The 27,349-nt window shown below is 45.5% G+C and overlaps 4 protein-coding genes and 1 pseudogene across 6 annotated transcripts; 2 read left to right on the forward strand and 3 right to left on the reverse strand.

Moving 5' to 3' along the window:
• The first annotated feature begins 1,103 nt into the window (after positions 1-1,103).
• On the forward strand, positions 1,104-7,475 carry LOC133909343 (protein root UVB sensitive 6-like). Of its 2 annotated transcripts, XR_009908378.1 has the most exons (14): positions 1,104-1,595; positions 2,425-2,523; positions 2,602-2,715; positions 3,037-3,108; positions 3,203-3,313; positions 3,410-3,529; positions 5,238-5,339; positions 5,427-5,499; positions 5,915-5,995; positions 6,081-6,145; positions 6,275-6,376; positions 6,458-6,643; positions 6,756-7,014; positions 7,102-7,475. XR_009908378.1 is itself a non-coding variant. In XM_062351734.1 (13 exons), the coding sequence occupies exons 1-13, from the start codon at positions 1,266-1,268 to the stop codon at positions 6,822-6,824; spliced, it is 1,524 nt and encodes a 507-aa protein (XP_062207718.1). In that variant the 5' UTR covers positions 1,104-1,265; the 3' UTR covers positions 6,825-7,475. The 2 variants fall into 2 exon arrangements, 1 of the variants encoding a protein (XP_062207718.1); XM_062351734.1 differs by having other exon boundaries at positions 6,756-7,475.
• Positions 7,476-8,173: 698 nt separating this feature from the next.
• LOC133909344 (2-C-methyl-D-erythritol 4-phosphate cytidylyltransferase, chloroplastic) lies at positions 8,174-11,237 on the forward strand. Its single transcript, XM_062351735.1, has 12 exons — positions 8,174-8,422; positions 8,595-8,680; positions 8,775-8,843; positions 9,266-9,321; positions 9,407-9,486; positions 9,639-9,721; positions 9,806-9,883; positions 10,249-10,317; positions 10,493-10,561; positions 10,659-10,705; positions 10,802-10,892; positions 10,976-11,237. The coding sequence occupies exons 1-12, from the start codon at positions 8,317-8,319 to the stop codon at positions 11,036-11,038; spliced, it is 897 nt and encodes a 298-aa protein (XP_062207719.1). The 5' UTR covers positions 8,174-8,316; the 3' UTR covers positions 11,039-11,237.
• A 60-nt stretch (positions 11,238-11,297) lies between these two features.
• LOC133909346 (uncharacterized) lies at positions 11,298-13,736 on the reverse strand. The gene is made up of 6 exons (XM_062351739.1): positions 13,292-13,736; positions 12,712-12,787; positions 12,325-12,455; positions 12,146-12,216; positions 11,907-11,988; positions 11,298-11,743 (listed from the first exon to the last, which is right to left on the reverse strand). Exons 1-6 carry the CDS (start codon positions 13,664-13,666, stop codon positions 11,723-11,725), a joined length of 756 nt encoding a protein of 251 aa, XP_062207723.1. The 5' UTR covers positions 13,667-13,736; the 3' UTR covers positions 11,298-11,722.
• Positions 13,737-15,035: 1,299 nt separating this feature from the next.
• LOC133909345 (PHD finger protein ALFIN-LIKE 6-like) lies at positions 15,036-19,191 on the reverse strand. Of its 2 annotated transcripts, none has more exons than XM_062351737.1 (5): positions 18,897-19,191; positions 18,777-18,809; positions 17,651-17,879; positions 15,610-15,739; positions 15,036-15,537 (listed from the first exon to the last, which is right to left on the reverse strand). In XM_062351737.1, exons 1-5 carry the CDS (start codon positions 18,997-18,999, stop codon positions 15,268-15,270), a joined length of 765 nt encoding a protein of 254 aa, XP_062207721.1. In that variant the 5' UTR covers positions 19,000-19,191; the 3' UTR covers positions 15,036-15,267. The 2 variants fall into 2 exon arrangements, with proteins under 2 accessions (XP_062207721.1, XP_062207720.1); XM_062351736.1 differs by having other exon boundaries at positions 15,036-15,540; positions 18,897-19,185.
• Positions 19,192-21,689: 2,498 nt separating this feature from the next.
• LOC133908267 (probable methyltransferase At1g29790) lies at positions 21,690-23,366 on the reverse strand (annotated as a pseudogene).
• Between the last annotated feature and the right edge of the window lie 3,983 nt (positions 23,367-27,349).

The raw sequence follows: 27,349 nt of genomic DNA on the forward strand, positions 1-27,349 counted from the left end.
TTTGTAGACGAGATTTTGTAGAGTTGTATTGTATAAATAGGCTGAAGGAAAATAGATTGAACGGTGTCATATTTATTTAAATAAAAATATTTGATTGGTTGTATCTATCTGGACAAGCTAAGTTAAATTTTTGTTATATTAAAAAGTGATTCACTAAATAAGTAAATATAAAAAGTCTGTATCTATTGGACGATATTATAGAGTGAAACTTCTAATTAGAATAAAATCATATATTAGACCGAAACTGTGTTTGAGTTGCATTTGAAAAGAGCGCGGATCCGTGGCTGCCCGTCTCTCTACGGTACCGTACAAACCTGTACAGGAGGCTGTTTCACGTCGCTGCTCACCTCGTACTGAACGCCCGTCCCGCGCAGCCCGCACACGGATCCTTTGCATTAATGACGATTATGCAAAGGATTACTGTTTGTACAGTAATATGAGTCTGTTACTCTCCGCATTAATTAATCACTGTTCACTGAGGATACTGTAGAAACAGTGTTTGATTCTACTGCATCACGGATCTGTACTGTAACAGTTAATCTAATCCATACATCTCCAAATCAATGGCTATAAAGTGCTCCAAATGCACTCCAATGTAGCTCTGCAGTTGCCATCCGTGTCCGCGCAGCCCAAGGCCTCTGAGTTCCGTGGCCGATGCCGCAGAGGCAGAGCGATGCGGGCCACCCACCCCAAAAATATCACGGTCCATGGACCCACAAGTCAGACGACCCCCCTCCTCCCCTCTCCGCCTCCCGTTCCGCCCGCGGTCCACCTGCCGCTCGCCCACCACCCTTCTCCCCTTCTCTGCCCCCGAGCGCAAGTATTATCAGTGACAGATGGGCCCCATACAAGCATACCCCACACAACCCATCGCGATGGGTAGAAAAGTAGGTTCCCCACCGCTGTATCTGTAGCAGTTCGTGTCTCTGACGTCCACGGCAAGCTGGACCACCACGTCCTCCTGCTAGCGATCGGATGACGGGTGGGCCATCACTGACCTGTCATGGAGGCGAGAATAAACTGTGTACATTGTTTGGTGTACGTAGAGATCAAGGAAAATTATACGTATAAAAGCCCTTTTCTCTCTAGTTGCTCCCCTCTCCATCTTGGCATTGCTCGGGTTCTCCGCCTTTTATAACCATCTTCTCTCTCTAACCACTGCCAGCCACCTCTGCGCCCGTCGCGACCACTCGCGAAGTAATTTTTGCTCCGCCCACCTGACGACTAAGGCGCGGCGTCGCCTCCGGCCGCCGGACGCGGCAGCCATGGCGCCGGCGGTGGGGATGAAGCGGTCGGCCACGCAGACCATAACGCTGCCGCCGTCCGACGCGCGGCTCGCGGTGCGCGATGTCATGCGGTCCACGATCCCGTCATCCACGCCCGCGGCCGAGGCGCCGGTGGTCTCGGAGAGGGCTGCGGCGCCGGCCCAGGCGGTGGAGGGGTTCCTGTGCCTGGAGGAGGTGGACGGGAGGCGGTGGAGCTACGTGGTGGACGGCGGCGGAGCTGGGAAGGCGAGGGGCAGGGGCGGGGCCGCCGTCCCCGCGGGGCCCTCCGTTAGGGCCGTACCGATGCAGTCGCCGCTGCCGCCCGCCGAGGTAAGCACTTGAGGTGGAATTGTGACTTGCTGTTGTTGGTTGCGGACCTTGCGGTTGGTCTGATGCCACTGCGCTGCGGTTTCGAGGATTTGATTGGGGAGAAAATTACTTACAGCTTTTGAGCTATTTGATGGTTGGTTGGGGTGTTTGATTGGTTGAGATTGATGTATGTGCCACCTGTGGCTTTGATTTTTGAGTATCGATCTAATCGGGGCTCCTGAAGGTGAGAAACTGAGAAATAGATGTGCCCCCCCCCCCCCCCCCCGGTAGAATGTACACTTTCTGATTGGAGTAACCCCGATATTTTCGAGGTAACCTGGGACGAAATTGGGGGAAGTTATACTTGATCGAGAATTCCGAGGCTGTGAGTTCGTTCGAGGTTTTAGTCTATATGGTAGTTTCCCATTCAATTTCCAGTTGGTTCACCTAAATTCGTAGAGAATTGGACACTTGGGTGGATTAGACGCGAAACTGATTGGTCTCACTGTGCATGTCCCTATGGAAAAGTCGCAGATTAGTGGGATGGATGTTGGTGTCAGACACTTGTGAGGTTGGAGCCTTATTTATTGTTGTCCCGCGTAGGGAGAATTTCCTTTAACTTGATATTGATACCAACCTGTGTTCGATCAATCAGTTTTGTAGATTCTGGTGTTAAGTTATGTTCCAAGTTTTGAACAACTGAGTGGAATTTGTGCTGCTCCTTGAACTTTTGGTTCTCCATTATCATAAGAATTTGTTAAGTGGCGTGTGAAACGTTGAGCTCATTTATTCTAAATGATCATAATTAAGGCATCTTAAAAACTAATTATACTGTCGGATATGGCTGCAGGAAATAATGGCATTCATAAGATCATATGTTGTGCCTGAAGGGTTTCCAGACAGTGTTACTCCTTCATACGTCCCATACATGACCTGGAGGGCTCTGAAGGTACATTGTAGGAATCAGTCAGTTGTCACTGCTGAATGTTAATAAATCAAGCAGTTTTAATATTTTTTTACTATTCAGCATTTCTTTGGTGGAGCAATGGGGGTGTTTACGACAAGAACCTTGCTTAGCTCTGTTGGAGTCTCTCAAAGCAAGGTAACACCAGGTGCCATTGCTATCAACTGGATCCTCAAGGTAAAAACATCATGTCCATTCAAGCGCTCTCTTTTTTCTTGCTCACCTTACTAGTCTGTACAATGTATCCAAGTCATAATTCATGTAAAGGAGTACAGTTAATCCATTAGAATGGCCACAATGAAGGCAGCAAAGGGAAATTACTAGTAGGCTGACAATACGGACAGTATCACTCTTCAATAATTATTGACCATTCTCTGTGCTCAAGATAGTAGCCATATACTCTGTTCTTCTTTTGTACCGAGCTTTAATTGTTAGCACATGTGGATGTCATGTTCTGTCTTGTAATGTAATATAATTGTGATTGCACTTCTACCTCAGGATGGTGCTGGGCGTGTCGGAAAAATGCTTTTTGCCCGTCAAGGAAAGAAGTTTGACAACGACCTAAAGCAGGTAAACATGTGGAAGCATTTATATAGTTTTGCAGTATCCACTTCCAATTCATCGGTATCATGTGCGCGACTACTGAAACAAAAAACATCTGCAGCTGCGGTTTTCTAGTGATCTCTTGCTGGAGATAGGAGCTGGGATAGAATTAACTACTGCAGCATTCCCTCAATTTTTCTTGCCTATGGCTTGCGTAGCAAATGTTGTAAAGGTATGCCCTCACCAAGCACCAGCATTGCAAATTGAACTTACTCTGTTTCAACTGTTTATGAAGAACATTTTTTTGTTACTTTCACGCAACATTCAGAATGTCGCCGCTGTTACATCAACTTCAACTCGCACTCCAATTTATAAGGCCTATGCAAGAGGAGAAAATATTGGAGATGTCACTGCTAAAGGCGAATCTGTCGGGAACATCGCAGATCTGGTAATTATCACCTTGTTGCTTTTGCATCTTTCTTGCTATTTGGTGGCATGCCAATTGGACATGCAGATGAAACTAGGGATGAAAATGGGCGGGAGAAATCCCGTCCCATCCTGTTTTCTACATTTCTTCCGACCGTTTTCGGATTTTCATGACTTACGCGGAAACATGACAAAAGCGGGAAACTTAATTCGAAAGTGGGGCCAAAAACAGTTTTGCTGTTTTTCCGATTGTATTTTCGAAATCCTGTTTTTAATCGGAAATTTCCCGCGGGATTCCCGTTTTCCATCTGAGCCTTGCGCGTCATCAGCTGTCGCCCCCTCCCTCACCCTGCGCGCCGCCGCCGCCCCGCCCTGAGCGTTGCTCCCGCTCTACCTGCCGCCCCCACCCGCGCGCCATCGGCCATCACCCTCGCCCTGCTCTCGTCGCCCCACCCTACGGTGTCACTTTGATAGTCGCAATGTGCGTGCTGCTCGGCAGCTCCTCGATGACCATGTCGAACTCCATCTTCTCCACGGCCTCGTGGCCTCCTCGGAGACGTCTAGGTGCTCCTGCAGGTGGTTCACTAGGCGGTGCGCCTCCTCGAGGGTGAGCCCCGTGATGGCGTCCCCGAGCTCGAGGACCTTTGGGGAGTGGAGCTGCAAGTGACGGCAAAGCGTCTGCGGCCACGGGTGGGGAAGGAGAGCGCTTTGGGCAAGGCAGAGGCGGAGGAAGTAGTGGGGACGAAGAGGGAGGTGGAGGACAGGGCGGTGGAAGTCATGGCGTGCGGGTTGTTGGATGCTGCCCTGTTCTGGTGTGGAAGGAGAAAGAGGCCAGAGCAGGGATAAGATAAAGAAGAAGATGATGTGAGAATGGGTTTTTCATATGATGTGTGGTGGGGAAAATGGATTGACGACTATGCCTATTGCGTGGCTACGCCCTCGAACCCGCCGCGCCCTGCTTGAGCTCAGGGGTCCCGCCCGGGCGCCCACGACGGGAGCAAGCGGCCCATCGGGTCAAGCGCGGACCCAGCGCAGCAGCACGAGCACCTCCCATCGTCCGCGGTGCCCACACCTAGGAAGATGAGGATGGCGGCGAGCAGAAATTGAGATCTTCAATTCTAGCATGGGTTATTTTGGGATGGACTGGAACTAGAAGAGCTCCATGTTGTGAGATTGGGAGAATCTGAACTGAAGTTTGCATGTACTCCACATTTTCATCCATTTCCTAGGTATGCACACCACATAGTATAACTTATTAGTAAGCAATTTGTACACTATAATAGCAACACATATATCAGAAGCACTTGCTCTTCATAGTACCTCCTGGAATGGTAGTTTTGCTGGCCTGTACATGGTTCTACGGGTCGGTGTTCCCATTTTTAATTATCGGTTCCCGACCGATAGCGGTGTGTTTCTGTTCGGATTGGTTCATTTTCAATATCCCGATATTCCTGAGTTCGTACCCGTTTTTGGCTTTCCTGTTTTCGATTCCGTTTTCGAGAGAAAATGTGAAAGTGAAAACGGTTAGGGGTTTTCCTGTCCGTTTTCATCCCTAGCTGAAACATCCTTTTTCTTAGTATAAGTTGACCATATTTGACTAAGTTTCATTTGTCTTGTCACCACACTACAATAAATACATCATGTGCAGTTCTTTTTCTTGCATATGAATGTTGATCTGTTCGCTTGATTTAGCAGCTGCACTGACTTTTCTTTGTTGATTTCACCTGAAGCTGGGCACTGGTCTCAGCATCTTTATCTCAAAAAGGAATCCATCACTAGTGACTTCATTTGCCTTCTTGTCCTGTGGATACCTCCTGAGTTCATACCAAGAGGTACATTTCCATTCTTCTTGTGTATTGCTTTATAGTTTTTCTAAAAGACTAAAATTCTGTAACTATAAATTGATTGTTTGTTACCAGGTGAGATCTGTTGTGCTGAATACCCTAAACAGGGCAAGGTTTACGGTCGCAGTGGATTCCTTCATTAAAACTGGTAGGTCCAGACTCAAAAACATGGAGTATATTCGAAATGTTCTGGAAAATGCTAGAAATACCTGCAATATTGATCCATATTCAATTGTTTATTGGAGCATTGAAGCAGTACTTCTCTATGAAATATGTTCAAAACTGAAGACAAATTACCTTAGTATAAGACATACTGAAAACATTTCTTTGAATGCGGCAATGCAATGCTTTGGATCTATAAATAACGTCCAAAGATTTTTTGAACACACTTTTTTTTCCATTCAAACAATTGACACTCAGCTAAGTCTTAAAATTCTGAGCTTGAAAATCGTTTTCACCTTTCTAAAGCTTCAGAAGTTTTAAATTGAAAATTTGAAATCCTACTTCGCTTGGCTTGATTGTAACTGTCGAATTCCTGAATCTTTTAATTTTCTATGGTACAGGTTCCATCCCCTCCCTGAAGGAAGGAAACTCACAGGAGACGATATTTAACCCACCTTGGCGGCATGAGCCAGTTGCAGTAGGTTGGTACAAGTGTGTTATTCAGGTTGTTGTCCTTTCCTGAGACATGTGGGCTGTGTTTGATAGTCTGCTTCAACTTTCTTTCAGGTTCACGATTTGGAGAAGCATTTCAAGAGCCTGCTTCATTTGTTGCCATAAGGCCTCTGTTTGAGGTACGCCCTCCCTGGTCACCAGCACCGAAAACAAACCCATAAACTACTATGTTTTTGTATATATGAACTATTTTCTGCATTTTGACTTTACTTTTTTTATATGACCAGCATTTGCTATCTTAATTGTAGGACGAGAGATACATAGTAACATATAACCCAACAAAGGATAAGGTATATGCTTTGCTCAAGGACCAAGCAAAATCAGATGACATTCTCAAAGCTGCTTTCCATGTAAGCATGTTTTCTCACTCCATTCCAATAGCTAGGGGTGTTTCTTTATCATATACTCAGACATGGTGTTGTGCTGTACAGGCTCATGTGCTATTGCATTTTATAAATGCATCGCATGCACGGAAGCAGAAACAGGCGAACTCCAACCGATCAGATACCTGTGGAAACTTGTACTCAAGAAACATGGATTTCCTGGCGCACATTGATGAATCTTGCAAAATCGTTTCTTCATCATATGGAATTTTCAAGAAGAAAGCAAGAGAACAGGTAACACTCCCTGTCTTATGATAAATGCACCTCTTTCCGGTATATGTGTGCATTAATTCTGACAGTGACACACTTGATACATAACCAACCACATTTGTCTTTTGTATTTCAGGGTTGGATAATGTCCGAATCACTGCTCAACCCAGGAAAGGCTCGATTATGTGGGACAAGACCGCAATGAATTTTCTGTTTCTGTTTGATGTCAACGAGATGATACCATGTCATGTTTGTGAGACTAACTTTTCTGACGAGGCGGGACTCAGCTGTTAGGAGCTGAACTAACATATGTTGGCACTCAGCGCTAGGTTTGAATCAGGGGACCTTCAATTTCAAGCTACCAAATTCGTGGGAGAGCAAGAGTTATGCAATATGTACGTTCCCCTCTTTCGCGGCTAGGCTCTTCACACCGGACTGTCTGTTACTGATCGATTTCTGTTTGACATTCCTGACATATACAGGAATAATGCCTGAACGAAGAAGAATAAAACATGCACGAGAGGTATGCTGGTTCCACTACTGGGCGGTCAACGAGGGGGACTTGAAACTACTAACTGCGCAGACTAGGGACGTGTTTTAAATATGTTTGCTGCTGTATCAGACTTGGGGTAGCCATCCTGCTATAACTTCTTTTGCGTGTTGGCCGGCAGCGTAGCTTCTTGTTTCTGTGTCTTTGGAGTTGTTTCTTTTAGCTGAGATCCTCTTCCTTCCTATCTTAGCGCCCTTCGTAAATTCCAGTTTCTCTGTATGACGAGTCATCAGTCATGCCGTCAACGATGGTTTCCATCTTGTATATACATGCTCGGTAATAGTTTGCAAGTCTTCTTTGTGCTGATGTGGTATGGTGCTTCTACTCATTTTTGTGTGGCCTGATGGTGAGTACCTGAGCTGTGAGCAGCTGCGATTCGTGCACTCGCGCCTCTGCGTGTTCGGTACTGATGTTAAACTGGCTGCTCCCAAGTCTCAACGCTGGTATTGAAGTGACACGATGATCATCACGAAAACAAAGCACGACGAAATCAGTAAGACGGGTCTTTCGAGTCGGTCAGGTTTCCTATTGGAGCTTGTATGCGTTTGGCGCTGCCTTTTCTTATGCTTTGCAGTTTGCCCGTTGATTTTAAGACCCACATAGTACGCCAACGTGGACTTCGCTGAATTCCATCACACGTGGAAAGAAATTCTATTATGCTTTTACAGAACCTTTTGATGACCGAACACACGTTGAATACTCCACTCCTATAGTCCTATGTCACGGCGGCTGCAGAAGAGTGGTGAAAATGGGCTGATACCTCAAGCAACACCCAAACTATCTAGATTTATATTTATAATCAACATTGAAAATTACTAAAATTGCAGCAAAAAATGCAAACGATGTAAAATTACGTAGTCTCAATGCCCTACCGCCTCAATAATAAAACTATTTATTTAAAGAGGCTATATGTGATTGACAGTTAGTATTTGAGTAGAGCACGTGATGGGAGAAATGGAAAAAACGTGGACGGCGTAGATTGACCGGAACGCATAACACAGAGACAGATACTGCAGCCTCCGCCTCCATTCCGGGCGTCCACCATTTGTCGCTTCTGTGCCGTCCATCGCCACCACCAGCCACCATCCCCTCTTGGCCTCCTCCTCCTCCCGTTCGCAGCCTACCAGCAGCGGCCAGCGCCTCCGAGATGGACCTCCGCCTCTGCCTCCGTCTCCACTCGCGCCTCCCTCCTGCCACGCCGCCGCCTTTCCCGGCGCTCGCGGTCCTCCAAGCGTCCCGCCGCCTTCGGACTGGTAAGGACTGCTTCAGCACAATCGCCGCCGCTTCTCCGTTTGTTTAGGAGATTGCTCCGCCCGAGTGCCGGGCAGGGTCAGCCATCGATGTGAAATTTCGGTGAATTCGGACTGGATTGTGCGTAGCTACTGCGCTGCGAGTGACCTTCATTTTGTTGCCGCTTGTGGTCAGGCGGGAGCTGCGGGGTCCCTCTTCGGCGGCACACGAGGCATTTTTCGAATCCGGCAATCCGTGCTGCCAAAGCTGAAGGCGCGAAGGTGCGGTGGCTACCAGAAGCTGCGGCCGCGCGCGCGCGCTGGCGCGTGTGCTCTTGGCTAAGAGGAACACTGACACGAGCTTTTGTTTCTCCAGGGTTTGGCTGTTAAGGAGAGGAGCGTCTCGGTGATCCTCTTATCTGGAGGACAGGGAAAAAGAATGGGGGTATTATCTCTTCTGCTTCAATCGATACTTCATTTAAAAAAAGCCCAACCACGGGGAGAAAATGTCCCCAAGCTTTGCCTTTAGAGGGGGAGTAACGAAGTATCGAACCCTTGAGGGAGGTACTCATACGACAATACAGCTTCAGGTTCGAGCCCGGGTGGATGGTCTCTCAACTAGAGGCTCACTCGGTTCTCGATTGATACTTCATTTTAAAGTTACAACAAATATGATGCATCAAGGTTGAGCGGTCTCTTGAAAAATTGGAATTGAGTTAACAAAAAATGAACAGATTACACAGTCATTTTTTGTTGCAATCAATGTAGATGAATTGCAATGAATTGAGCCAGTATTGAAGTTACAAAAACGAACATCCTTCTAGTGCATGATTGTCGTGTCTAAATGCAGCCCATCTTTTGTAACAGGCAAGTATGCCGAAGCAGTATCTACCACTACTGGGACTACCAATTGCACTGCACAGGTTCATTTCTCTAGCATCAACATTTTCAAATTCCTTAATTCAGCAATGTGATGTGGACATGGAATCTTTACATTTTGTCCAACAGTTTCAAGACATTTTGTCAACTAAAGGAAGTTAAAGAAGTTGTGGTGGTGTGTGATCCAGACTACACTGATGTATTTGAAGGTTGCAAAACCGTGTAGACTCACCCTTTTTTCATTGCCTTCAATACGCTTTTATGCAAAGTGTATTAGAGTCAATATCTATGACTACATTTAAACCCTGATACACTGGTGACTCTTGAGTAAGTTTCCATAAATCGTTATCCGTTTCCACAGGTTCTATTGAGAACTTGCAAATACCTCTTAAATTTGCACGCCCGGGAAAAGAGAGACAGGACTCTGTTTTTAACGGACTTCAGGTTGGTGATACTCTTATATATTTCTTCTTCTGTTCTTTTTGCATAAATATTATAGAGATTTTTTGTATTGTTTTTCTTTTGCAGGAAATTGATGGAGATTCAGAACTTGTTTGTGTCCATGATTCTGCAAGGCCCTTAGTTTCTTCTGAAGATGTCAAAAAGGTTACTCCTTTTGTCCATGATCCGGCATGAGTTACATCATAAATCTCTGCTCAGATGTTCTCTTTAGTATGTTCTTTTCTCGGGAGTACTGAAAAGTGAAAAATATCTTTCCCAGCCATGAACCTGCAGAAAACTCTCCCTTGCAAGTTGCAACTTAGTGCAGATTTACTACATGCATGACTGCTTGGGATAAACTGCTGAACAACTTATCCAGCTTTGACATTTTTTTTGTGCTGCCTTGAGAGCAATTGAAGAATTTCTTATTTAATTCTGCTGCTTTGGTATTTCAGTCTTCAGAACAAGTGTATTTTCTGAAGCTGTAGCTTTCTGAAGGGGAAAATATTGTTTTGGATTTCACTGACTAGGTCTTAGAAGATGCTGCAGTGCATGGGGCAGCTGTCCTTGGTGTGCCTGTGAAAGCTACTATAAAGGAGGTGAGTGTTTATACCATCCGGATGATAGTCAATGATGATCTTACCAATACAAATTGGCAAACTTCGCAGCAGTTATCCATTATTGATTAATCAATCTTCAGCATACTTCTTGCGAAAACCGTAATACCATTATCGCATGGTGTATAATATTCCTATCCATCCTTTTCCCCTTCAGGCCAACAGTGATTCTTTTGTCGTAAAAACTCTTGACCGCAAAACTCTATGGGAAATGCAAACTCCACAGGTGATGTGATTGTTATTTTTCCTGTTCACGCTGACAAGAACAATTTTTTTGGGGAGGAACAAATAAAATATATAAAGAATATTGTTTCTCATTGTAGGTTATGAAGCCCAATTTACTCAAAGATGGTTTTGAGCTTGTTAATCGGTTAGCATTCGTTCTAAGCTCTCGGCAAATCAAACTCACCGATATGCTGCTTCTCAGAATCTCAGTTCTCCTGCTGATTAAGCTTTGCCTTCACAGGGATGACCTTGAAGTCACTGATGATGTATCCATTGTAGAGTACCTGAAGCATCCAGTCTATATCACGGAAGGCTCTTACACAAACATTAAGGTACTCCAGATTAGTGCTTCGAACTATTATATTCTGAACTGCTAAATTTGAAAGATTAACTGACAAGTGTGAATCTATTGCAGGTGACCACTCCTGATGACATGCTCCTGGCTGAGCGCCTGATGAATGAAAAACAGAGCTGCTAGACAAAATTAACAATTTTCCTGATTTTACAGACATGTATGATTTTGGCAGTACAGCATTCATCCGCACTTCCGCAGTTTTGTAAAACAAAAAAAAATAATGTAGCTCATACGCAAATAGCTTACCTTTATGTAAACATTCTTTCTACCAACGAAAATAGGGTAGGGTTCTATGCCGAGCTCATTTTTTTGGCACAACCAATAGAGCTTTCTTTGTGGCACAACCAATAGAGCTTTCTTTGCCATTTTAGTTTTCATGCAATGAACAAAATGCACTTTAGACAAAAGTGCTTTATGTATTTAAATTGAATAGCTCCAATTTGTTCGAAGCGTCATCAAACAACGACAAGAAACGAAATTACAATTGTATGTCCATGGGGCAACTACAGCCAATCCAACCAGCACAGCCGCCTCAGTGTTTGGCTAGCATGTAAGAGTTAGGTGTTAACAGGTAGATTCCTCTGAAAGATGGTACCATGGTGTTGGAGAACATTGAGGTCCATGTGAGTTCCGAAGACATGTTATCTGGCTGTTGACCCTGTTTAAGGCAAATCCTAACTCCCTGATATATGACGTTCCTTGGACGGAAAATTCATGTAAGCCCTGAAGGTATCGACTTCTAACTTCTGAGCAACTTGGGACCTATGGGCTATGATGCATTTGAAGGTGAGAATTTTACGAAGGCTATCATCTTAGAGGCTTCAGTCCCTGCAGACATGTGCGAATTCTCTAGTCAATGAATAAACATTTATCTTTGGCATGTGCTATGTGCTATTCTCTAGTCAATGAATAAACATTTATCTTTGGCATGTGCATGCGCTATGTGCTATTCTCTAGTCAATTTGTAATATAGCCACTGATTGCAGGTTACCTTGGAAGCTCGTAGTTCATTTGCAGCCGTTCGCAGAGAATCATCTGATAGAATCAATCTTGACAAAGCACCGGTACTTAGGCTGCATTGCAGTCATTGTTCAACAAAATATCTGTTAGGTGCTTTCCTTGTAAAACTATGAATGGATATACTGTCACAATCCAGCATCTGTTTTCAACAGTAGAAAGTTCTGGCATAACCGCACAACACCAGGATAAAATATAAAAGTGATGCATTACCCTAAAATTTTTGCTGCCTCTGACACAGAACCTTCAACGGCAAATAGAAGATCTAATAAAGCTTGCATTCCCTGCTCACCGGAAGATAGAATGGAAAAGTCATACCAATTTGCATTATTGAGGAGTGAGGACAAAATAGCAAATGCACTAGGTGCATCAAGGTAAGAACAGAAGCATACTGGAGAAAATTTTGAGTTGTTTGGACCAATTTGGGAGCCAACATCTTTTCCTCGAATGGTTGACTTTAGGGGCAATATCTGAAGAAGCTCAACTGGTGGAGTGTAGTCCTCAAGGTTTATAGGCCTCCTAACTGATATAATTAAGATGTAAATAATCAAAATGCCGTATGTCCGGCATAGGAATTCAAATGGGAAGTTCGGTGTTTTTAATAACAGCACTTAGCTATGAGCACTTGTGTGCAGCATGACTATGATGAGCAGGTAAGCAGCTAACAGACTATGTTTCCCAATGTGTTTGAACTAAAGGGTAATCTGGGGCATTCCTTCAGCTATTTAAGCAGTTACTTATCGAACATACAGATATAACTTGGAGCGTGGCACATTTACCTTTGAGAGCAATCAGGGTCCGAAGCCGAGCCAAAGCAGATGCCCGATTCTTATGTTGTGACCGATCCTCCACAGCCTGCAGGGAGTCACAATGGCAATAAATTAACATGCAAAAGAGGTCCGGGAGATAGCTAGTTCGCTAGTTCTAATCTTCTACTGTCACATGACAAAGCATGAGATGGCTGCAGGAAGGAAAACAAGAAAGAAAATCAGGTAAAAAATTAAGCATTTACTAGTTTATCTGACGTTCAATGGGCTAGTAATTAGCTTTTTTTTTTTGCGAGGAATGGGCTAGTAATTAGCTGATTGCATTCATCAGATACTCCTATGTTGCATTTGGAGTCAGTGGAGAACCCAACCTTCCAAGTTCCTAACGTTCAAACTCTAGTAGCACAGGAATCATTGTACGGAATGTTGATTCAAGATGGTCAGTGCATGATGCGATTGGGTTCAAGTTCAACAGGCTGATGAACACTACTACAGAATCACCAGTTGGAAGCAACTGAGCATCAGAGCTAAATTAGCAAAGTTTCCATGCGGCGAGAGTTGCAGGAGACGAGACGGACGCCAAGTTGCCAACCTGCGCGACGATGCCCGTGGGGAGATGGCGGAGCCGGACGGCGGACTCGCGCTTGTTCCGGTGCTGGCCGCCGGGGCCGGACGCCTTGAACGTGCCCATGTCGCACTGCTCCATCAGCTCGTCGTCGCTCATCCCCAGGTAGTCCTCGTAGCCGCCGCCCTCCACCTCCTCTTCCCCCTTGCGGCCGCCCCCGCCGTCGCTGCGGCCATGTGAACTAGTAGTGGATACGGAAGAAAAGAGGGGGAAGGAGGGGAAGCGGAGCGGGGAGGGCGCGTGGCGGGGAAGCAGCGGCTGCGGCACGAGACGCAGCGGGAGGCGCGGGGAGGAGGAAGGGCGAGGCAGGTAGCGGCTTATTCGGAGGACGGCTCGAGCCATTCTGGGCGGCGGTGAGCGTCACCGGAGCGAGCGAGACGAGGGGTTGGGTTCGTTCATCTGATCGCCTTTCGACGAGGTTCTCATGGGCCCGGCCCGCGCGGAGGAGGCCTTTCTTCTCCGCATCGGCGTTGGTATCTTGGGCCGTTTTGCGTCGGCGGCGCAAAGGCCGCGGCCCGCGGGGGAGCGGCGGGGAGAGATCTGTTCGTGCGATATTCAGGTTTTTTTTTAAAAAAATGTATGTTTCAGACAACAGTAACCGATGAAGATCTAATAGTAAAAAATTGATTTATAAGTGAATAATATTTTTTTAGTAGAGATATATAATTTTCTAGTGCATGTCAGATAAAAATCCTTGACTGAGTACAGATGAAAAGACAGACGCACGATCTAGTAATCGGATGGACAACGCATCGAGTGAAACAAAGCTCTGATTTCAATCGATTGAAACGTAGTAAATCCGTAAAAATAATATCTATTTTTGAAATTTTGTAAAAAAAAATCTGTCTGCAGAATTACCGAAATATCCCGGTACTATTTTTGTATTGGTTTCGAAAACGTATAATATTTAAAAAACTCTGATATTCGTGAGATGCCCATCGCCAAACTGCCGAGTGCCAACTGCCAACCGGCAAATGCGCCCGGCTGCTGAAGGTTTGGGTGGCGGGGCGAATGCGAAAGCACCGGGCGCCGCGGTCCTCGCGTGCATGATTGCGGCCGCAACTGGCCGAGCTGTACGTCCATACAAGCGCCGCGGGGCGCCCGGCCCTGTTGGTATCTGGTTGGGTGGTGGAGCGGGCGGTGGGTGCCGGCTGTTTGTTCGTGCGAGTGTTCGTTGCAGCCAGGGCGATCGGTGGCTGCAATTTGCGCGGGCGGGCGGGCGGGTAGAAGCATTTGAGCGGCCGTGGTTCGCTACCTGCTCCGACGGCTCGCCCGCCCAACCCGAGTTACGCCACGGCACCGCCCTCACGACATCGCCGCACCGCCGGTCAAGCGGGGCGCCGGGCGCGTCGGCGTGCCACGGAACTCATTTCACCCTACGTACGCACCCCCGCCCCGCCGAGGCGCCGACCCAGCCGCGCACGGTCCCTTGTCCGGCGTCGGCCCCCGGACGCGGCGGCGGTGGCGGCGGCACGAATGGGCACGCACGCGTGCAGCGCTTACCCATGAGCAGCAAACATTTTGCAGACGCAAGCGAGTACAGAGAAGAACCTGTTTTTGGAGAATCACATTCGATTCACGAAATTGCTGGTACAAATTTCAGCAATTCAAATTCAGCGCAAATACAGGCTCCGTTCAAGCGGATGCTGGGAACAGGGTGTCACGAACAACTGCTGTCAGTACAGATTACTGATTACACGATGACGAATAATGAAGAAATGGTCAGTTGAGAAGTACCTTCAGTAACAAGGTTACAGATTAGAAAGGCAGATGTTAACACGCGAAAGATGTCGAGTTTTAAACACAACTAGGTCGGACAACTAATCAACGGATATAGCCATAAATAAAAACGCAAGATTACAAGCTAGAAAACTAAGCCATATCTAGAGATCCTGACGCCTGGAGATGGTTTCCTTCTAACAGGTTCGCCAATGCTTTGTTATTCACGCCCTGGCCCTCTTGTTGCTGCAGTCTGGGCACTTGTACTGCTTGATATGCTCAGCTCGAGCGGGCGTAATCTTGACGCACTTTCCATGGTACCACTTTTCGCAGTTGTCACAACAGATCCAGAATTCGTCCTTGCCATTGTTGGTTCCACAAGTTCCACACAGGGTGTTGTCACGCTCTTCCTCCTCATCCCTGTCGTCATCACCGCTCTCTTCTTCATCTTTGGGGGTTGAAACCTTAGCCTTTGAACGAGACTCAGCTCTTGACTGCTGCAGGCAGAAGTTGTGTTATCAGCGGGAATTCAGGTTGGATGGCAACAGAAAAGGTGTATCACTTACCAATTTTGAACTAGGCTTGTTGCTCTTGCTGCTACTGTTGGGTGTCTTCTCCTTCGTCTGTTTCTTGGCGTTTCCTGTCACTACCTCAAATATCGTAGGCATGTTGTTTATCATGCTAAAGAGTCGCCTCCTGCATAAGAATAATAAGGTACCGTGCAAAAGCAACTCTGGAAGGTAGACAAGCCCAGCCAACGATAAATAGACTAGCGAGTAAGAAAAAAACTTTTAAATATGCCAATGTCTAACGGAGTCCAGTTTGACTAGGTGAAGTAGTAGAGTTTAAACAGAAGCAAATAAACAAATTTTTGGTAAAGACACAATACTCCCTTGGGAATGGAGATAATCTGGTAGGTCTGTATTCGCATCATACCCTAGCAATTTTTATGTATGACACATGCTCATATCACCCTGTATGACTGTAAACCTGGATCTTCTCCCTAGGAAGTTATAGAGATTTCTGACAGCCTATTACAAAAAGGCACTTGTTTGTCTTAATGTTCTGCTGTTGTCCTATGAGATCATATTTAGAATTAATTTGCTATCTTCAAATAGTAAACGCTCAGTTAGGATAGAATGAGATACAAGCGGAAGCAAAGCTGAAGGAGATGGGAGAAATGCAAAACAATGAACCCTTTATAAAGGAGGATGGGAGAACAGACTGACGGTGATGAATGGTAATGTTTATTACTCAATACTCATTGGAAAAATAGTTAGAAAATATAATCCATTCACCCCGATACCTCATTCTTAATTCTTAACCATTCTTCCGACGTTGCTTATTCCAGCTGGGAACTAGTATGTGTTAAGGATTCAGTGGTTCAAGGGAAGTGAGTTACAGACAAGTGGTTTCTACGGTCAACTACGTTGATTCTGTAACTACATGATGCACATTTTCCTACAATATGGCGTATGTTTCTAAGTGTAAGGTACACAGTTTCCACAATGAAGTTTTGCAAAATGATGTACACCATGTCATGCCCAACTGGCATTATGATGCCACAAGATGAAGAAAATCACAGTAGTAATTACTCTTGAGTAGTAAATAATCCACTTTATCAAATTGAACAGCCATACAAAGGTGCATTCCTAAAGTTGGCTTATCACTTGTTCAAAAGAGTAAGCAGGTACAGTATAATACGACAAGGAAGGATGAGAACCAAAGGTGACAATCATAGAACTTCATACAACCCTGATTTCAATGTAGTAAACTAAAAGTACACCCAGTATTAGTAGCATGTGAAGACATTAGGCAGAGCAGTCAAATGCAAATTATGCTAGCCTTCTAAGTATAGATAGCCTCGCATCATACATTAAAAGACAGAACTGGATATCACTTTAAGAATACAGAAGGTACTACATTATAACATTAGGAGTGATTGATAGGGAGTAAAAGTTGTAAAAATTAGGCAAAAAGATGGTTCAAGTGTCCTATTTGCTATCCACAAAAACTAGGTCAAATGATTGCGTATGAAACCCAAACTGTATGTTAGAAAACATACTAAATTGCATTGTTAAAGTGAAATGGAATTTCCAAAATCTCAGACACTATTCACATTACAGCAGAGGAATTCGAATTTCTAACTGTAAAGGGAAAATTGTAAAATGAGCATTAAATAGAACAAAGCGAAAAAAGAAGTTAAGAACTACTGGTTCAAATTTCACATAATCCTATTTTGTTACATCTTCAGCACTAGGAAAATATGAACAGGATATACTACATTTTACAGTCCCAACATATGACAACATATATTGCTCCTTTTGTTCAGAGTTCAGACTGTAGAAACTACTGTATGGAAGCAACAGTGAAGTAGCCAAATCTCGGGTAAAAGAATTTGATTCCAAACTTTGGTAGTGTCATTTTTCATTTTGAATGAATTAAAGGTGCATCTAGAAAATAGTAACTTAACAAATCTTTAAATTAAGATGCATCCAGAATTTTTAGCTATGCCAAATAAAAATATGACGAGGGAAAAATGACCACAGAAGTAATAATATAATTAATTACAGAAACTGCATGGTTCAATCATAGCAGAACAGTTACCTAGCATCTTTGTCAAACCCAAACCGGGCTCCAAAGTAGAACGAAACGGACAGTAACCAGGAATCACTGTGAACTGCAACTAGTGCTAACCAATCCTTCTCATTCATGCCATCCCTGGCAAAGTTGATTCCTAATGCTGGTTCAGGGATCTCTGGGGGTACTTCCTCAGCTGGCAAGGTCACTTCCCATGTCTCATTCGGATATCCATAAAGGCACAAGTTCTCCTTTTCTGTTCAAAACCAATGGGATTAGTATAGTAGCCATACAAGATTCAACATAGTAGCCGAGTAATCATAGCCAGAACTAAAGCGTTGAAATTGAAACTTATAAGTTTTTTCCACACTTTCTACTATGCACTGTAGCTCATCAGGGTGCAAGGCTCAAGAAGAAAGCACTACCGACCAAGCCAAAATATTTAATAATGAGAAGCAACCAAAACTTCACATTCATTACATGGATAGGGCAAGCAGAGAAAGCAACCACGTATTACAACCAGTCGTACAGTGGTATCAATGCATTGAAGGAAGATTTGCCGAGTCAGTATACGTATCCACATTATGTCACTGACTCCACTAAATTGACTGGGTCAACAACAACGAGCATCTAAACCTAACAGACAGCACACACTAGCACGCACAGCCACATAGGCAACCACGCACACAACAGTCAATTAGTCGATAATCCCTGGCACCAATCAGCCTAAAATCTCTTGCAATCTGCTATAACATCGTCCATTTAAGCTACCAATCTATGATTGATGGCAACACCCATAGTGCTAACAACCTAACAGAAAACGAAGGCCAACCACAAATTCCACAGCTCCAATCAGCCAAAAAAACGTTTTTGCCTCGACAAAACTGTCATATAGACTCCCAATCTCTCACCAAAATCCAACAGCTACAATCCAGCACAGTATTAATGAAAGCTACAAGACAACCAATAATTCGAATTCCAAGCGTATAGTGCGAGGGAGGATAGAGGGGGAGAGAGAGAGATGAAATTTCTCCAAATTTAGCTTCCAATCTCCCAACAAAGCAACCAAACCCAAGCAGCAAAACCACGAAAAGCTCTTCCGCTACCAATCCCCATCCCGGACGAGGAACACGAAGAGATCGAGCGCACTCACCGGGGTCGCAGAGCTTGAAGAACTTGTCCACATCTGCACAGCATGAGAAAGCTCCTCAATCACACGAATCCTCACAGCCACGCGAAAAATCGGGAGCGAGCAGAGGCGAGGCGCGCGTACCGGTGGTGAGAGCCTTGATCATGCCGGCGCGGCGGCCGCGGTAGTCGCGGAAGACCTCCTCCGCGGTGCGCGCTGCGTACGCCGCCCCTGAGCCGCCTTCCATCGGGGTGCGCGGCGCGGGACAATGGCGGCGGCTAGGGTTCGGGGGCGTGGGACGGGCCGGGCGCGGCGACGAGGCGAGGGATGCCGGGGTGGGCAACCTGCGAGGAGGAAGAGGGGAGGGTGGAGGCGGAGGAGTGGGTTTATATTTGCGGAGAATTTCGTGGGCGTTTCGGCGAGGATTTGGGCCCGGTTTATTTGACCCGTGTGTTGGTGCTCGATTCGTAGCCGAACGCTGCCGCTGTCCTCGTCGCGTTGTGTTTGTTCACGGGCGGTAGAACCGGTCCATCGTGGACTAGGAGGTTTCCTCTAGTTTCTTTTTCTTACAGATTAGTCACGCTGCAATATTTTATCATAATAATTTTTATTAAAAATTAACTATTTTAGTTTTTTATGAGATTAGTATCATTTAGTTACAAAACATATAAAATTTGAAGAAAAAAATATGTTAGTAGAAAAGAAAATTATTTATGATCAAAACTTGTATCCAAATTGTATACATATATTAGTTTGATTAGTATATATTCTGATCAATTGTTAAAATCGTATATTAAGTGAAGGCAGCACAATTAGAATCAAATTATATTTGCCTTACCCTCGTACCGTGTCTTGCGTGCTGCCTGCTTGATGTGATGATATTGAGTAACACGATGATTTTTAATATATTACCTTAGTAAGACTTTTAATTTTTTATTATTTTATATTATGAATATTTGCTATTGATTAGTTGTATTTTACATAGACTTTTTATTTAGGTACTTGATTTTTTTATAAGACTATATTTGATATGGATTTTTGTTTTTCTATTATAACCTCAATTTTATTCATTATTAATTTTATTTTATTTAGATATTTTGCTTCTCAAACCGTATGGAAATCGAACTAATATTTTTTTTAATTTTAATTCCTAATTTATGTATTTATTAATCATATTTGAGATGGACTTTTTTCCAAATTTAACTATTTATTAATCGTATTTAATATTTTGGTTTAATCTAAACCATTATATATTCATAACAATTAGAGATCTAGATTTTTTTTTCCGATTAACATGAGAATTTCGTGATCTTGAGAGTAAACGTGGTGGCTCTTTTTTTCTCCTTAAATAATATAATACAAAGATGTCTTCCTCTTGTTTTCTTTCCTTTTTTTTTCGAAATTTTTCCTCTTGTTTTCTAGGTGATCTTGGTTTTATCAGAGTTCAGTTCTGCTATTGCTCCTACAATCTACAACGACGCTAAGAGAGCTTCACATTTTGAGAAGCTTGAAATTCCGATATTTCTCGCATAAAAGACATGTGCTACTCATCTTGAAGAGACTAGATTATAACCGCAGCGATCAACATAAATCATCGACAAGCAAAACTACAAGAGGTTTGCTATATTTAGCATTTGATATGAGAAACGGAACAGCAAATGTAGTTGGTCATCCATTAGAGACCTAGTTCCAACTAAAATAGCCCGTTCGATTGACATGGAGTATCTGGTGGTAGGTTGAATCGCGGCCGTTGGCGATGTTCCTTCACTTTCAGATAGTGACATCGCAACCTGCAGATACTATGTCAGGGTCCGGACAATAATTTTAGGATCTGAACGCAGAAATTCAGATGGACTAATCCACCGCGAGAGATTTGCTACAGGCAGTCCTACATGAACATTCTTCGACAGGCAATTGACGCGGGAGGGAGAATAACTGAACACTCAATCCACACGTCCCAAGCTGGCGATCTGATCGACCCGATTACTAGGACACGCAGAGGCGCAAGGCGCAGCCAACCACTGAAGCAGGTAGGCTCCCGGCAATGGCCGTCAGATTGGCAGCTTCCCGTTCCTCCTCCTGGCCCGAACTCCCGAGCTCACCAGTGCAATTCTCTTCCGACCTTGCATGCTCCACACTCTATGCGAGTCATGGCCGTCTCGCTATCTCAGAGATGCCAATGAAATGCATGCCGTTGCATTTGCCTTTTTTGGCACTAATTCTGATACGAGTCTCTGCTTTCAGGCTTTGATCTACCTAGCCACAGCCGCTCTCTGCCAATAGCATCAGCAATTTGATTTGCAATTTCTTTTATCCAAAAGCTGTGCTTTTTGGTCGTATAAAATGCTTGTTCAAATTCGCATTTTCCTCGGCTCTTGTTCACTGACACTGTCATGCTCTCAACTGTTTTCCGGACCGTTTGCCGAGCTGGGAGAGGGGGAACATGCAGGGCTTCTTACTTTCAGTTATGGAAATAACAAGCATGCAGTGGATGATTAACTAGTTGAAGTCAACCCATGAAGGATGTGTGAAAGGCAAGACACCATGATTAACGCCACAAAGCCACCCGTGAACAGTAACACTGACTTTTCACATGCCACAGTATAGGAAACAGCACTGCTATAGGTTCTCGCTACAGTAAAATCAGTACAGTAATCTATGATTCATAATACTGCTACAGTATTACTATAGTATTTTACGCATAGCTTGCCCACCCTCTTATAAATCACTGTTCATGTACGCTTCCTCTTCTAAGTAAAAGGATCTTGTTCCTCTAAAAGGTGTGCCGGTGCACGGACCCACGGATAGGACCATGCTTTTGTGAGCAAAAGGATTCCTGACACCAAGCGAACAACAGTTACACGACTGGTCATATCGCACCACATCTAGCATTATTTCTTCCGTTATCATCGCACTGCTCCTGCTCTGTTTCAACTTTCACGTCATGGGCCTCTCGAGCGGAGCCGAGATGTACCACTCGTCGGCGTTGGGGCCCTTGTCGAGCTTCTTGCCGGTGTTCCACCGGAGCTTCCGGAACCCGACCTTCTCAATGATGGCACGTACACGTCGGTCAGCTCCTTCCCGGTGCAGAAGAAGTGGTCGAGCCAGAATATCCCGCCTGGCCGGAGCACAAGGTATATGTCGTACAGCTCGGCGTCGAACACCGCGCCGGGGACCCACCGGCTGAGCACGTGCATCGTGTGGACGATGTCGAGCGTGCCGTCGAAGAAAGGGAGCCGCCCGGAGACGGCGCCGAGGTGCAGCGGTATGAGCCCGCGGGACGCCACAAACGCGCCGAACGGCGCGCCGAGGTCGAGGGTCGTCGTCACCACGGTCACCCCGCGCTCAGCCATGCGCGCCGCGAACGTGCCCGTGCCTCCGCCGATGTCGAGACCGATGCGCACCGTGCCTCGCGGCTTGGAGGCCAGCACTGTGTCGATGTCGTAGTCGAGGTCCCCGCCGTGTCCGACCCACCGGCGCTGCTCCTTGCCGGCCAGGTCGAAGCAGCCCTTGCAGTCGTGGCTCCCCGGGCGGCGAGCGCGGTCCACGAGGCAGGGGCAAAGCGAGCGTGAGAGAGGGGTGCATATCTATTTACTGTTAATCACTACAGTAATTTGCTGTTCATCAGAACTAATTTTACTAATACTTTTGGATCAAAGAGTGTGTATGTGCATGCACAGTCATGAACGTGGCTCCGCCACTCCGCCACGAGGCACGAGTAGTTCTTGCACGAGTACGGGCCCCACGCGACGGACTTGTCCGGCGGGACAACCCACAGGCTCTCCGGGAAAGGCGTCGGGTTCGGATATCCGGCGGGGCCGCGAGCGCGGCACCGGCGCCTCGGCAGTGGGTCTCATCCCCGGAGCATCAGCCGCTCGGCGAACACCGCGTCGGAAGGGCAGTCGCCGGTTATGTTGTACTTCATGTATTTCTTCAGCTCGTCGCGGTGGCGGTGGCACATGGCGCCGATCGCCGGGTACAGCTTGTCGGAGTCGAGGTTCGGGGTGTAGCCGAACGGGAGCGTGTGCGGGCCGAGCGCGAGCGTGAGCTCCTCCTCAGGTGTCAGCTTCGGCGGCGCCTCGTCCCGCTTCAGCTTGCCGGAGTTGGAGATGAGCCTCTTGATGACGACCTCGGTGGCCTCGACGCGGCGATGAAGGTCCACGGCGAGGCTTTGGCTGGATGAGAGGACTTGGAATGCGAAGTCAAGCGCGGAATCGCCGCTCCCATCGCCGGCGAGGTGGGAGAAGGAGACGGACAGGAGGATGGAGACGGACTTGGTCAAGAGGAAGAGGAGAAGGATCTTGGCGCGCGGTCGGAGTAGTGCCGGCTCTTGTTGGCCGTGGAATGGTGAGGCGCCGGCGGTGCATGGGTGGTGCTGCCTGCGCTGGCGGGGGCGTCCGTTTGAGCCTGGGGTTGGGCACTTTTAGTTTTTCTTGGGTAGCCTTCCATTAGGCCCATCTGCAATTCATGCAAGGATGTGCTTGCTGGTTGCTATCTTCAGTTATATATGGTGCTATTTCCTTTTTGTTTTGCGATTTTCAAAGCGCTTCGAGACTCGAGAAGACGCAGTATTCAACCATGCATCCACGTTATTATTGCCTAAAAATTACTCATGGTCACAGCTGACCGAATTGACAGAAACTCAAGCTGATTCGATTGGAGAATTATTAGTATATTTTGGGTATTAAACACTACTGATCTGGACTGGCCGAATGACTGTGGATGGTTGCGCGTACTACAGACTTAGAGGGGTGCAGCAACGAATGGATCGTCAAGAGAAGCAAATTTTATACAAACTAATTTTATAGATTATATGATAATACATATTTATTTATATTTTCCTCTTCAACTCAATTATTAGATCACGGAGTAGATAATATGAATAAGATCTCATAAAAATCTTTTTAAACATAGTCCTATAAATTTTGCTACAGTCATCGAGTGCAAGAATTTGCGAATTCCGTCAGTCATGCATGTAGGCTTTGCGATTACGAGAGTACTTTTTTTTTATCTCCTACTGTGTGCCAATTTGCACTGTATTACCACCGTCCGGTAATACAGGTGGCCATCCTTCAACATGAGAAAACGCAACTCCGCTGGGACACACCGGTTAGCGGTTATCTATGTCATTTATGTGCTTTGAGATCTGTAAAAACCATAAAACGGTAAAAAAATCATTCCACCAGAATAAATATATAAAAAATCAAAACATTTACATATCATATAAAATAACTGAAAGTGTAACCATCCCACCGAAATAAACATATAGAAAACCAAAATATTTACACATCATATAAAAACGAAAAAGTGTGACTGATAAAATCGTAAAATTATTGCATCCCATCAGAAATGGCTGCACCGATATGTACATTTAAAAATCTATCATTGTCAACACTTTTATTTAGTGTGCTTCAAAATTGGTGTACAAAATTAGAGATGATAATCCTACCCGCAAGTGCAGGGATCCGTGGGTACCGTGCCCGATAGATATAGGCATAGGTCTTAGATTTCGTCTATAGGCGCGACATGTTAGGTACCTGTGAAGTCACGAGTCGGACATATGTATTACAGTCCGTCCATAGATACTCAGGATATACCCGTGAAACACATCAAACAGTCCTGTCATCCAGCACAATTATCTTAGTGCTCTAGCCTAACCTAACTAACATTGTAACCCTATGAATGTAATTCTCTATCCCGCACTGCGCACTCGGCCAGGCAACCCACTCATAGATCTGAGTCTCACACGGCACTCCCCAGCCACCGCAGACCGCACACATCACTCCTCAACCGCCGCTGTAGCCAACCGTCGCCCCCCCCCCCCCCACCAAACGGCTACCGCTCCTTGCTCGGGTGCCGTCCCTGCTCCCCAGCCAGGCTTCATCATCGGCCGACTGTCGCTCAGTCGCCCCCAACTAACTGTTGTCCACAGGCGATACGTGGCACCCACCGAGCACCAGTTGTCACTCCCTGTCGGGCGTTGTCCCCAGCTGGGCTTCATCATCGAGTGCCGACCCCGATTCTTTTCGTCCGTCACCCATTGCCTACCCACCGACCACCGAGCGCCAACTGCCGTCCACAGCCGACCCACGGAACGCTGACCGTCAAGCAAGGTACCGATTCTGATATATCACATCATGCATTTCATATAGCTCAGCTGCTTAGTTCTGATGTTTAAGCTAAGTAATGAGTTCCGTGTGAATGCTTGTTTTGATCGGAGATGGTCACAGCTGACCGAATTGACAGAAACTCAAGCTGATTCGATTGGAGAATTATTAGTATATTTTGGGTATTAAACACTACTGATCTGGACTGGCCGGATGACTGTGGATGGTTGCTCGTACTACAGAGGGGTGCAACAACTAATGGATAACCTGCAAGTCGTCGAGAGAAGCAAATTTTATAGAAACTAATTTTATGATTTTGTGATAATATATATTTATTTATATTTTTTTAGTCTAATTATTAGATCACGAAATAGATAATATGAATAAGATCTCATAAAAATCTTTTTAAACATAGTTCTATAAATTTTGCTACAGTTATCGACTGCAAGAATTTGCAAATTCCGTCAGTCATGCATGTAGGCTTTGCGATTACGAGAGTACTTTTTTATCTCCTACTGTGTGCCAATTTGCACTGTATTACCACCGTCCGGTAATACAGGTGGCCATCCTTCAACATGAGAAAACGCAACTCCGCTGGGACACACCGGTTATCTATGTCATTTATGTGCTTTGAGATCTGTAAAAACCATAAAACGGTAAAAAAATCATTCCACCAGAATAAATATATAAAAAAATCAAAACATTTACATATCATATAAAATAACTGAAAGTGTAACCATCCCACCGAAATAAACATATAGAAAACCAAAATATTTACACATCATATAAAAACGGAAAAGTGTGGCTGATAAAATCGTAAAATTATTGCATCCCATCAGAAATGGCTGCAGTGATATGTACATTTAAAAATCTATTATTGTCAACACTTTTATTTAGTGTGCTTCAAAATTGGTGTACAAAATTAGGGATGACAATCCTACCCGCAAGTGCAGGTATCCGTGGGTACTGTGCCCGATAGATGTAGGCATAGGTCTTAGATTTCGCCTATAGGCGCGACATGTTAGGTACCTGTGAAGTCACAGGTCGGGCATATGTATTACAGTCCGTCCATAGATACTCAGGATATACCCGTGAAACACATCAAACAATCCTGTCATCCAGCACAATTATCTTAGTGCTCTAGCCTAACCTAACTAACATTGTAACCCTATGAATGTAATTCTCTATCCCGCACTGCGCACTCGGCCAGGCAGCCCACTCATAGATCTGAGTCTCACACGACACTCCCCAGCCGCCGCAGACCGCACACATCACTCCCCAACCGCCGCCGTAGCCAACCATCGCCCCCCCCCCCCAATGGCTACCGCTCCTTGCCTGGGTGCCGTCCCTACTCCCCAGGCGGGCTTCATTATCGGTCGACTATCGCTCAGTCGCCCCCAACTAGCGGTTGTCCACAGGCGATCTGCGGCACCCGCCGAGCACCGGTTGTCACTCCCTGTCAGGCGTCGTCCCTAGCCGGGCTTCATCATCGAGTGCCGACCCCAATTCTTTTCATCCTCGCCCACAACCTACCCGTCGACCACCGAGCGCCAACTGCCGTCCATAGCCAACCCACCGAGCGCTGACCGTCGAGCAAGGTACCGATTCTGAGATGGCACATCGTCCATTTCATATAGCTCAACTGCTTAGTTCTGATGTTTAAGCTAAGTAATGAGTTCCGTGTGAATGCTTGTTTTGATTGGAGCTTTGGAATGAGGATGGCGCATTTTGCTTCAGTTAATGCATATAGGTGTAACTGTGCAAACTTGTACATATTTGGACTAGTCTGTAATAAAGAACTAAGATGAGCTGTTGGAGTGTGTTGAGTTGCTGAACACTTAGCACTACTGCTATCAAATACCCGTGGGTTTTCAGTACCCGATGGGCACAAGCACAGTTATAATATTGTGCTCGTCACTCTTTATAGGCATGGGTCGGGTAGCCCGAATTAGGTCTTGGGTCGATCACGGTTCTGCTTCATCCACACCTGACCCGACCTGTTGACATCCTTACATAAAATATACGGATAATCCAAATAATGAATATGTACACATCCCGTTCCAAAAATTTCCCTTTGTTCAACGTGTCGTTGGGCTGAACTCCTCCATATGGAGGTTGATAAAGAGCCCGGCAATGGATCACAAACCGTTGCTTGTGAATCGTTGCTTGTGCTCCTTGAATTGATGGTTGAGATTGCTCCCGGAGAGGACTAGCAAGTACAGTAGCGTAGCTCCATTTTGCTGAGCTAGTGTTCGTATTGTGGGAGTGCAGATGAACACAAACAACACACACAACCTGAGAGAGAAACGCAAACAACACGCACAGGCAAAAACATATTTTTAGAATAAAAGGGCTAACCCCAGTTCCATTGACAAAATGAAACGAATCCATCGGTCTTCACCTCCAGCATTATACCCCAGTAGTAGTTTTTGCAACTTAACCACACCACATAAAGTAGCACGAGGCAACACCGAGACCCCAAAACACCAG

The sequence above is a fragment of the Phragmites australis genome, chromosome 2, assembly GCF_958298935.1.
Source record: "Phragmites australis chromosome 2, lpPhrAust1.1, whole genome shotgun sequence".
Lineage (NCBI taxonomy): Eukaryota > Viridiplantae > Streptophyta > Magnoliopsida > Poales > Poaceae > Phragmites > Phragmites australis.